The sequence below is a fragment of the Mesoplodon bidens genome, assembly GCF_964165515.1.
Source record: "Mesoplodon bidens genome assembly, chromosome: 17".
Taxonomy (NCBI): domain Eukaryota; kingdom Metazoa; phylum Chordata; class Mammalia; order Artiodactyla; family Ziphiidae; genus Mesoplodon; species Mesoplodon bidens.
The window spans coordinates 5,599,157-5,611,489 of NC_138174.1; the positions used below are offsets into that span (position 1 = coordinate 5,599,157).

At 41.0% G+C, this 12,333-nt stretch overlaps 1 protein-coding gene across 1 annotated transcript in view; it reads right to left on the reverse strand.

The window, feature by feature from the left end:
- FLT3 (fms related receptor tyrosine kinase 3) overlaps positions 1-12,333 on the reverse strand; it is an 80,181-nt gene that overhangs the window by 42,436 nt on the left and 25,412 nt on the right. The window contains exons 2-3 of the mRNA XM_081214969.1: positions 7,931-8,052; positions 2,238-2,440 (exon numbers count right to left, since the gene is read on the reverse strand). Of these exons, the coding sequence (XP_081071095.1) occupies positions 2,238-2,440; positions 7,931-8,038 (311 nt within the window). The 5' untranslated portion in view covers positions 8,039-8,052. The remainder of the gene's footprint in view (positions 1-2,237; positions 2,441-7,930; positions 8,053-12,333) is intronic.

Consider the following 12,333-nt stretch of genomic DNA (forward strand, 5'->3'; position numbering starts at 1 on the left):
GACTTGCTGACATCAAGAACAGTCCGTTTTGTGCCCCCATCCCACCCCTTCTAGAGGCAAGAATTCAAGCAAAATCAGACACAAAGCATTTTCCTATGAGGTAGTAATTACACTGATATATCACAAAGGAGAGATGTCTCAATGTGAGTATTTCTAACTTTTCAGATACTTGGTAAAGATAAATTTGGCTAGGGGCATTCTCTTCAGAGAAACCACTTTGATGTGTGTTTGGTGATACCTGTCCTCCTTAGAGCTTAGAATACTCTCTAGCAGTCTGTTGAGTAGTGTCGGATTTAAATGGACACTTTATGACCTTTAGACGTCACTGCTCAACATGGGCATCAGCTGGGAGAGTCTGTGCAGAATCTCAGGCCCGTCCACACCTACTGAATCGAAATCTGCCTTTGAACAAGATCCCAGGTGAACCAAGGGCACAGGATATTGGAACAGCCCTGATTTAGAGCTCCAAGCAGCATGGTTCCAGAGTACTTGTGCTTGCATTCATATAGGCAGTAAATTAATGAGAAATATATGTATTTTCTGCTTATGCAGGTACCCTGGGGATGTGCTTTCTTCCTCTGAACCTTCACTCTCCTGGTATCACGTGAGAACTCTTGGGCATGTCATACAAAACTCTAAGACGGTTATCAAAGCTTAGGTGTGTCTGGCTATGAGTCTAAGCCCAGATTTAATTTCTGTAACTCTTTACTATGGAGAAGTGGCTAAAAATGTTTTGGTACTAAGTTAACTAATCCACATAAGACCTATGATTTTGGCTGCCTGTCCTAGAACAAAAAGGCAACCTCTCAGCAGAGTAAAAAGTACCCTACTTTTTTACTTTGCTTTTTTTGACCTCAATCTAACAAGAATTGTTGTGGCATCAGCTTTTAATAAGATTACCAGAACATTTCTTTAAGCCAAAATTCTTAATAGAAGATTGCCTTTGGTTTAACCCCAAGATAAAAGTAAGCAAAAAAGAGAAGCGAGTAATATGGCCTCAAAAGAGGAAAGGAAAATGAATGTGCTCTAAGATTTAGAACCAAACTTCAGAATTATAGCTACTGTCCTGAAAATTACTTAAACATTGGTTTGACCTTAAAGACACAAATGTGAATACTTGGTACAAGTCAGTCACAGATGTTCTCCCGTGTCTCGGTCAGGTGGCATGGAACCCCCTTTGGGTCATTGAGGGGCCATTTCCTGCATTGCTCCTGGAAAGACAGTGGCTCTTCGATAGCTTCGGGGCACCTGAGCACCCCAAGAATTAGAGAATAAAGCACCTTAGAATTAGTAAGTGGGCATTTCAATGGCCCGTGCCCCTTGCTTCCTGCCCCACCTGGTCTCGGACAGCAGGGGGCAGCAGTCAGTCCAGGGTTAGATACAGGCTTGGTGGTCAATCTACAAACCTTGGCCACGATGTCTTTCTGGATGGTGAGACCAACGTTCCCCACATACAGATCAATTTCTTACTAAAATGCCTTGTGGATATCACATATCGTTGCAATTCTGCTCATCATACTGTGAAACAAACTAGGTAAAGCCAAGGGTTCTTCCCCAAGGATTTCCCAGAAAGAAGCTTCTCACTGCTTTAACTAGTAAGCTCCTTGCTACTTTAACCAGGACGGAATGAAAACTTCCTAAGTTTTTACCTTTAAGACAAAATCCAGTTTAAAAAACAAGCCATCTTTAAAATCCCAAATATTCTTCACTATTTGTTTTACATTTTGCCAGTCATCACTGCTTTCTTAGGCCCTAAATATACCTATACATCTGTATATAAGTTTTTAAATGAATAGACTTTATTTTTAGAGCAATTTTAGGTTTATGGAAAACTTAAGGAGAAAAAAAAATTAAGCAGAAAGTACAGAGAGATCCTGCATACACCCTCACTCCACTCCCACCCCTCACACATAGCTTTTCTATTAGTAACATCTTGCATAGGTGTGGTGTATTCGTTACAACTGATGAACCAATACTGGTATTAACTAAAGTCCACAGTTTACACTGGGGTTCACCTTTTGTGTTATTTGTCCTATGGGTTTTGACCACTGTAAAAGGTCAGGTATCCATGCCTTAGCTATTTTTTAGTTTATTTTCTTTCACTGGAAATAAGAGTTACAGTGAACATGTACAGAGATTGGAAAAGAAACTCCAAATGAAGCAAGAAAGTCTCTGTATGGCAAGAAACTATTCCTCCAAAAATCCTTGTGGTTGCACATTGCCCCGCCCCTGCTTACCTGTTTTGTAAATCAAAGTGTGGCTGGCAATTCAGGGAGCTGTGTTTAAAGACCCAGAGACAGGAAATGTTCCCCGGAGTGGTGACCAGCACTTGCAGTGTGATGGACGCAGTTACGTCCACCTCCACGGTGGCTGCTTCGTAGACTGCCTCTGTGCTCTCGGGCCTCAAGGCACAGCCCAGGTCTTCCCGGGATTCTGATGCCTATGTCATAGACAAAATAATGTGAATTTACTACAAGTGCATGTTTAATGCATCTTCTTCTTAGCTGGAAGCTTTATCAAATGAACACATGTTGACATATGGCACACAACAGCCAAGCACATCATAACCCACTGAGGATCATACGTCTGACCAAAATGCCTATAAATTACAAGTCTCTAAAGAAAAGACAGATAATTTTAGGCTGCATTTCTAAAATGTTTTATAGACTGTTATGGTTTGAACTGTGTTCTCCCCAATTCTTTTTTTTTTGGCTGTGCCATGTGGCATGTGGGATCTTAGTTCCCTGACCAGGAATTGAACCCGTGCCCCCTGCAGCGGAAGCTCGGAGTCCTAACCACTGGACCACCAGGGAAGTCCCCCAAATTCATATGTTGAAATCCTAACCCCCAGTACCCCAGAATGTGACCTTATTCAGAACCGGGCCTTTACAGAGGTGGTCCTATCAAAATGAGGCCATTAGGGTGGGTTCTAATCTTATGACTGATGTCCTTATAAGAAGAGGAAATTTGGAGAAGACAAGCACACAGGGAGAACGCCCTGTGAACATAAAGATGGCCATACAAGCCAAGGAGAGGGGCCTGGGACAGATCCTTCCCTCACAGCCTCAGAAAGAACCAAGCCTGACGACATCTAGATTTTAGACTTCTAGCCTCCAGAACTATGAGACAATAAATTTCTGTGGTTTAACTCACCCAGTCTGAGACTTTGTTATGGCAGCCCTCACAATCACAAACTAATATACAGATAATAATCATAAAATTAAAACACATATGTATAGGGAACTCCGTGGTGTCCAGTGGTTAGGACTCTGTGTTTTCACTGCCGGGGGCCTGGGTTCGATCCCTGGTCAGGAAACTAAGATTCCACAAGCCGCGTGGCTCGGCCAAACAAAAACAAAAACAAAAAAAGAATACATAGGTATATGTTTTTGTGATTATTGGTATGCAGATAAGCATCTACATAGCAATAGTAAATTAGTATCTGTGTTAGAGGGAGCTTAAAAACTAAAATATTGGGTTGGCCAAAAAGTTCGCTCAGGATTTTCCATAAGATGTTACAGACAAACCCAAACACACGTTGTGGCCAACCCAGTATGTTCTGGGCAGACATCCCCATAGGCTCATTGCCACCATCACACCCCTTGCCTGCTTTAAATAACTGAGATATATTGAGAGGACAGTGTTCTAGCAACTTCTGCTGCTGGACCCCTCACCTCCTACCCCCCGACACATAGTGTAGCCCTCACACGTGTGTATGCACACACACACACACACACACACACACACAAGCTTCTGCAGGTGAAGAGCAGGGTAGGGCAGCTCTTCTGCTACTGACCATAAGCCACATTTCTGATTTTATTTTTTCATTTCTTCAGTTAGTATCTGGTGAGTTATTTAGTCAATATCTGATAAGTGCTAGACCACCTGTTGGGCGCAATGGGACTAGGGGAAAATAGACACTGACCTTGTCCTTGAGTTTTGATTCTAATAGGAAGAAATAACTAAAAGTGAAATACGATGCGCCCCATAAACAGATACCAACTACTCTGAAAGGTGCATTTACGTGCTCTGGAGCTTCTGAGGAGAGAGAGGTGACTTCCAGGCTGGGATAGTGGGGGTGGGAATGCTTCACTGGAGTACAGCAGTTGAGCTGGATCTTAAAAGGGGGACACAAAGTGAAAACAAACAGGGACTTCCCTCGTGGCGCAGTGGTTAAGAATCCACCTGCCAATGCAGGGGACACGGGTTCGAGCCCTGGTCTGGGAAGATCCCACATGCCGCGGAGCAACTAAGCCCGTGCACCACAATTACTGATCCTGCGCTCTAGAGCCCTCGGGCCACAACAACTGAGCCCGCGTGCTGCAAGTACTGAAGTCCATGCACTCTGGGGCCTGTGCTCCACAACAAGAGAAGCCACTGCAATGAGAAGCCTGTGCACCGTAATGAAGAGTAGCCCCCACTCGCTGCAACTAGAGAAAGCCCGAGCGCAGCAACAAAGACCTAATACAGCCAAAAATAAATAAAGTTTAAAATAAATTGAGTTATTAAAAAAAGTAAAAACAAACAAAAACCTGACATGCTAGAAGAAAATATTTGCAATGCGTATTACAGATAAAGGAAATAAAGGGCTAATATCCCTAATATATAAATAATTTTTTTAGGGAATTCCCTGGCGGTCCAGTGCTAGGACTCCGCATTCTCACTGCCCAGGACCCAGGTTCAATCCCTATTCAGGGAACTAAGATCCTGCAATCCTCACAACACGGCCAAAAAAAAGGAAAAAAAAAATTTTTTTAACATTGAGGGACACAAGAGCTAAAAGACAGTAGAAAAATGGGAAAAAGAGGGACTTCCCTGATGGTCCAGTGGATAAGACTCCACGCTCCCAATGCAGGGGGCTGGGGTTTGATCCCTGGTCGAAAAACTAGACTCCACATGCCGCAACTAAGAAGTCCTCATGCCGCAACTAAAGATCCCGCACGCTGCAATGAAGATCCCCCCATGCTGCAACTAAGACCTGGTGCCGAAATAAATAAATAAACAATAAGGGGGGAAAAAAAGAAAAAATGGGAAAAAGAAATGAATAGACAATTCATAAAAAAGATATAAAGAATGGCCCTTGAACATATGAGAAAATGTTCAAGCTCACTCATAATCAGAAAAACTCAAAACAACACTGAGATATCACTTATCTATCAGACTGGCACAAATTTTAAAGTATGACAACGCATTTTGTCAGGGAGTCTGTGAGGAAACAGCTTCTCTCACACATTGCTGGGGGAATGCAAACAGGTGCAACCCTTCTGCAGGGGAACTGGAATTCGGCAACACCTAACTGAACTACTGTGCACTTCACCCTCTGAGCCAGCAATCCTATTTTGAGGGCTATATCTCCAGCAATTAATTGCACCATCATTTATAGTTGTAAAATACTAGAAACCACCAAAATGCTCATACATAGGAGATTGACTGAATAAACTACGGTCCATCCACACCATGGAGGACATAAAGAAGGATGAGGACAAGCTCCATGAACTTATTTGCAGTGATTTCCTGGAAAGACTGTTAAGTGAAGAAAGCTAAAGGCAAAAAGTATCTACTTTCAAGTATGCTACCCCTCGTGGAAGAAGGAAGGAGATTAAGAAAATACACATGTATCTGCTCATTTGCACACAAGAAACACAGGAATAATATAAAAAATCTAAAGGAACTGGTGAAGTTCAGGAGGTAGGTGGGAAAAGGTTGGAAACTTGGCAGTAGGCATGAAACTTCTCTGAGTATATCTTTTAGTATATAGCTTTAGCTTTCAGGACCACAGTCATGTTTCACATACTCAAAAAAGTAAATCATTAAAGCCAACCAGGATATAGGGGGAACTCAAAATGGAATACAAACCAAGTGAAGTTAATTGTATCACAAATAACTAACATAACCAGAGTGAAGGTGGTGGGAAAGAAAAGAATGAACATAAATAACTTTGGAAAATAATGCTTTGGACACTATAAGGTCAAAGACAAAAAGAACTGCACACAAATACTGTATTCTGGTGTTGTATAACAAATACTGTTGTCTGATGTTGTTTAAGAACAACTAGGTCTTAATACAATCCTGAATATTGCATAAGAATATAATTTATACTACATAAAACACAATGCAGCGCATAATACTAGGAACTGAGACCAATCATCAGTAATTTTTTTTTAAAAGCTTGTGTTTTATAAGAAAACACTTAAATGTGTGCAGCTATTTTCTCACATTGAAAAGACACTTAAAGGGACTTCCCTGGTGGTCCAGTGGTTAAGAATCCTCCTTCCAATGCAGGGGATGTGGGTTCGATCCCTGGTCGGGGAACTAAGATCCCACATATCATGGGGCAACTAAGCCTGTGTGCTCTGGAGCCCCCATGCCACAACTAGAGAGAAGCCCATACATCACAACGAAGAGCCCGTGGGCCACACCGAAAGATACTGCATGTCGCAACTAAGACCCGATACAGCCAAATAAATAAATAAATACTAAATAAAAGACACTAAGAATAAATTGTCATAGCAAATAATATTAAATTTTTTCTTGTCTGCACAAAAATACTATGTATGCAAAATGCCTTAATTATTAATAAGTCAATGTGTTATGACACCAATATCTGTTAAAAAGGTAAACCAACCATGCTTCTGGCATAAAAAAGAATCATGTATTAAATCAGGAGTTTTAGGGTAATTCCCTGGCAGTCCAGGGAACTGAACTCTGCCCTTTCACTGCCAAGGGCATGGGTTTGATCCCTGGTCCAGGAACTAAGATCCCGCAAGCCAAGTGGCACAGCCAAAAAAAAAAAAAAAAAAAAAAATCAGGAGTTTTACATGCAGGTAGAAGGTTGTTATTGACGCCTATTTCACGCTGCTTAAAATTTGAGAATATATTCAATATCCCTGATTTTGGGAGGGAAGTGGGGGGTGGTGTCCAGGGCATCCTGGCATGTGTCTATGTATTATACTTACGTTAAAGAAAACAGAGTGACTATATATCTGTATGAATCCTTAACTGGATAAAAGCCATAGAACTGGCTAATTTATGTTCACTTTTTATTGTATATAGACTTTTAATATTTTCACTTCTCGATCACTTAAGCTTCCTTCATTTGAGTAAATAGCTAGGCTGTGATAGATGAATAGCATGAAGAAGAGTAACGACAAACAAGGTTGGAACTTGGAGTCAGAGCCAGATTGTGGAGCGACGTGCATGTCACTTGAAGCCGTGGGAAGACCAAGCCAGGCTGTAAAGGATGTAGCCCTGCTTCAGGAAGACCCATGTGGCAGCCCTATCTGAGCAGAACTGTAGAAGGAAGAAGCCACTTATGATATTATTGTGACTGTGAGGGCTGGAATTAGGGAAGTGGCAGGGGGACTAGGGAACATGAGGTGGTTATAGGAGAACTAGGAGAGAAAGGAAATTGACAAGACTTGGTAACGGACTGAATGTGAGGGCAAGGGAGAGGAAGCAGTCCAAAAGGAAGCTGAGCTTTCAAGCCTAGGAACTAGACAGGGCCATAAACAGAAATCCATTAAAACAAGAAGATGCTTGGGGAAATAGAAATGAAATAAATTATACAGGTGTGTCTTAGTGAGCAAATGGAAAAATCTACTTATCTAAATCCAGGAGACAGTTGGAAATTAGGGGTTCAGGCTTGAGAGAGAAGCCTGGCTTCTTTTTAAGGAGAAAGGGAAATTCCTGTTTCTCACTCATTCTAGTATCACTGTCCTTCCTGAATCTAAACCCAAAGAGAACAAGGCTCTTGATGGAATGGAGTGCCAGGTAGCAATGAGTATAGACGATCATCTGTACCGGATATGAGTATCTAGTATACTTAAATACATAAAAAAGAAAAGCCCATAAGCCATGGCAGGTGTCAATAGCTTACAAAGTATGGTCTCTAGAGAAAATAGCTAAAGTTGTCATTTTAATATTACTTTACCAAGGGATTCGATGATGATGTCCCCACTGATGAATCATTGTTTCTATGGTTGATTAAAACACACTTGATCACAGGCAGATCTTGATTTGTGATAGTCTCAAATATCATTGCAGAAAAAACAACTGTAAAACAAAATAAAGACAATGATGTTGATCCATGCACACCTTAAAAAGAAAATACGTGTTTGTCTTACAACAAAACAAAATGTAATCAAGGGAAAATGGCCAACAGGAAAGTGTGTAGGAAAGATAATTTCATAAAAGGTAAGTCTTGGGGCTTCCCTGGTGGCGCAGTGGTTGGGAGTCCGCCTGCCAATGCAGGGGGCACAAGTTCGTGCCCCGGTCCGGGAGGATCCACATGCTACAGAGCGGCTGGGCCCGTGGGCCATGGCCACTGGGCCTGCGCATCCAGAGCCTGTGCTCCGCAACGGGAGAGGCCACATCAGGGAGAGGCCCATGTACCGCAAAAAAAAAAAAAAAAAAGATAAGTCTTACTATCAACCAGGAGCGGAGGTCCTTAGAGCAGTGTTTTCCAAGGGAACTTTCTGCATGATGGAAATATTCCTTAGCGCTGTTCAATAGGGTGGTCCTTAGCTGCATTTAGCATTAAGCATTTGAAGTGAGGCTAGTGCAACTGAGGAACTGATTATTTGTATACCAGCCATTTTTTTCTTCTTTATGGTTTCCTGGTGCATATAAACATTATGTTTACACTATATTGTAGTCTGGTAAGTGTGCAATAGCATTATACCTAAGAAAACAATGTATGTACCTTAATCAAAAAATACACTCTTAAAATACACAGTTACTAAATTAAAAATACACTCTTGCTAAAAAATGCTAACCACCATCTGAGCCTTCAGTGAATTGTAGTAATAACATCAAAGATCACTGATCACAGACCACCATATCAAATATAATAATAATTTAAATAATTATTGAATAAATGAAATATTGTGAGAATCACCACTATGTGACACAGAGACAAAAGTAAGCAAATACTTTTGGAAAAATGGCGCTGACAGACTCACTCGAGGCAGGGTTTTCACAACACTTCAGTTTATAAAAAATGCAATATCCGTGAAGCACAATATAGCGAAATGCAGTAAAACAAGGTATGCCTGTTATCAGCAGTTCATTACCTTTAATTGCTGGGGAGTAGTCTATTATATAGATACAACACAACATTTCAATTCATCCACCTTTTGATAGAATTTGGATTGTTTCTACTTTGGGGATCTTACAAATAAAGTTGCTATGAACATTGGTATAAAAGTCGTGGTTTGGATGTATGAGTTCATATTCCTTGAATAAATACCAAGGAGTAGAATACCTCACTCATATGGGAGGTGTCTGTGTCACTTTTTAAGGAAGTGCCAACTGTTCTCCAAAGAGGGTGTATCACTTTACATTCCTATTGGCAGTGCATGAGAATTAGTTGTGCCATGTCCTCACCAACGCTTGGTAGGATGAGAATTTTTAATTTTAGCCATTCCAAGAGGCATATTATATCTCATCATGGTTTTAATTTGCATTTGCATCCTTTCAGATGCTTGTATGACATCCTATATATTCTTTGGTAGTATGTCTGTTGCATCTTTTGTCTTTTAAAATTGGGTTGTTTATCTTCTTATTATTGAGTTTTGAGAGTTGCCCCCCAAGTTTTATTGAGATATTGTTGATATATAACATTGTATTAGTTTCAGGTGTACCACATCACAATTAGATATATGTATTTATTGTAATACGAGTACCACAATAAGTTCAGTTAACAACCAGCAACTCACACAGTTACTAGAGTTTTTTTCCTGTGATGAGAACTTTGAAGGTCTACTCTCGAGATGTGGATGGACCTAGAGTCTGTCATACAGAGTGAAGTAAGCCAGAAAGAGAAAAACAAATATCATATATTAATGCATATATGTGGAATCTAGAAAAACGGTACAGATGAACCTATTTGCGGGGCAGGAATAGAGACATAGATGTAGAGAATGAACATGTGGGCACAGTGGGCAGGGCACATGTGGGCAGGGGAGGGTGGGATGAATTGGGAGATTAGGAGTGACATAAATACACTACGATGTGTAAAATAGATAGCTAGCAGGAACATGCTATAAAGCACAGGAAGCTTAGGTCGGTGCTCAGTGACGACCTAGATGGGTGGGATGGGGGGGAGGGTGGGAGGGAGGTCCAAGAGGGAGGGGATATAGGTATACATATAGCTGATTCACTTCATTGTACAGCAGAAACTAACACAACATTGTAAAGCAGTTATACTCCAATAAAAAAACAAATAAACAAATAAATAATTAAATAAAGATCTCTCTTAGCAACTTTCAAATATATTATAGAGTCTAGGTAGCCCCCACTTTTTGAAAGTTCACTTTTACAAAAGACCTGCATTAGCACCTGTTTTCACTAACTGAAAGAAATCTGAAGAGGATTTTTGCTTTTATGAAAAAAGGTGAAAAGCAAAAATAGCATCAGAGTTTGTTTGGTAGCGAGCTCTTATAAGGGTGGCTTGAACCCCAAGCAAGGAGAGTGGAACCGCCAAGCTCTTTCCCCAGAAACTACGCTCAGCATCTCACCATCAAGCCATCATAGCTTTGTACTGTGTCTGTGAGCATCTGTGCTTTATCTCCATTTATTCTGTGTATCTGTTTGCAAGATGTGTCCCTAAGGTAATAGCTTCTTCACTTTACACCATCTGAGCTTCCAAAAGGTTTCACAGGAATGCTCTATTTTCAGATAGTGGGGAAACCTGTATTGGTAACTACAGTCACCATCTTGGACATTACATCCCCAGAACTTATTTATCTTATAACTGGAAGTCTGTACTTCTGACCACCTTCACTCATTTCTCCCACTCCCTACCCCCACCTCTGGCAAACACTAGTCTCTTCTCTGTTTCTGAGTTTGGTTTGTTTTTTCAGATTCCACATATAAGTGAGATTATACAGAATTTGTCTGACTTATTTCACTCAGCATAATGCCCTCAAAGTGCATCCATGTTGTCACAAACGGCAGGATTTATTTCTTTTTTATGGTTGAATAATATTGTATATATACAGTTGACCCTTGGGCAATGTGGGTTTGAACTACACAGGTCCACTTACACATGGATTTTGTTCAATAAATATTTGGAAAAAATTTTGGAGATTTGTGACAATTTGAAAAACCTCGCAGACGAACTGCATAACCTAAAAATACTGAAAAATAAGAAAAAGTTAGGTATGTCATGAATGCATAAAATATATGGGGCCTCACTGTGCATTGGGCACACCAACTTGGGTTCAGCAACAGATTTATGATCAGGACTGCCCGTACCTGTAAAGCTGCTAACTAGCCTTGAAGGGAAAAGATAAACACAAGCTGTCTTTTGGTTGTACAAGAAGGTCTGGACAATGAGTAATGTTTTCTGGATTGGTTTCATCGATGCTTTGTCCCTGAAGACAAAAAGTACCTTGCCCGTAAGGGACTGCCTTGGGTTCTTTTGATACTGGACAATGACCCTAGCCACCCAGAGCCCCATGAGTTCAACACTGAAGACGTTGAAGTAGTCTACTTGCCCACAAACATCTAATTCAGCCTCTAGATTGGGGGGTCATAAGGACCTTTAAGGCTCATTACACACAGTACTCTATGGAAAGGATTGTCAACGCTATGGAAGAGAACACCAACAGAGAGAACATCAAGAAAGTCTGGAAGGATTGCACCGCTGAAAACGCCATCATTGTTAGAGAAAAAGCCGTGAAAGCCATCAAGCCTGAAAAAATAAATTCCTGCTAGAGAAAACTGTGTCTGGATGTTGTGTGTCTGACTTTACAACAGAGCCAACCGAGGAAATCATGAAAGAGATGTGGATATGGCAAAAGAGGTGGGAGGTGAAGGGTTTCAAGATATGGATCTTGGAGAAATTCAAGAGCTAATAGGCACCATGCCCGAGGAATTCCCAGAAGAGGATCTGATGGAGATGAGCGCTTCCAACCAGAGCCACACGATGAGGAAGCAGACACAGAAGAAGCAGTGACAGAGACCAAATTGACACGGAACAATCTGGCAGGAGAGTTCCAATTATTCAACACTGCTTTTGACTTCTTTTATGACGTGGATCCTTCTATGATACAAGCACTGAAACTAAAGCAAATGGTGGAAGAAGGGTTGGCACCATATAGAAACATTTTTAGAGACAAGAAGCAAAAAAGTCAGAGATAAATTACGATGTATTTCTGTAAAATTACACCAAGGGTGCCTACCTCTCCTGCCTCTACCTCCCCTGGCTCTGCTACTCCTGAGACAGCAAGACCAACCTCTCCCCCTCTCTCCTCCTCAGCCTACTCAACGTGAAGACGACAAGGATGAAGACCTTTATGATGATCTACTTCTACTTAATGAATAATAAAT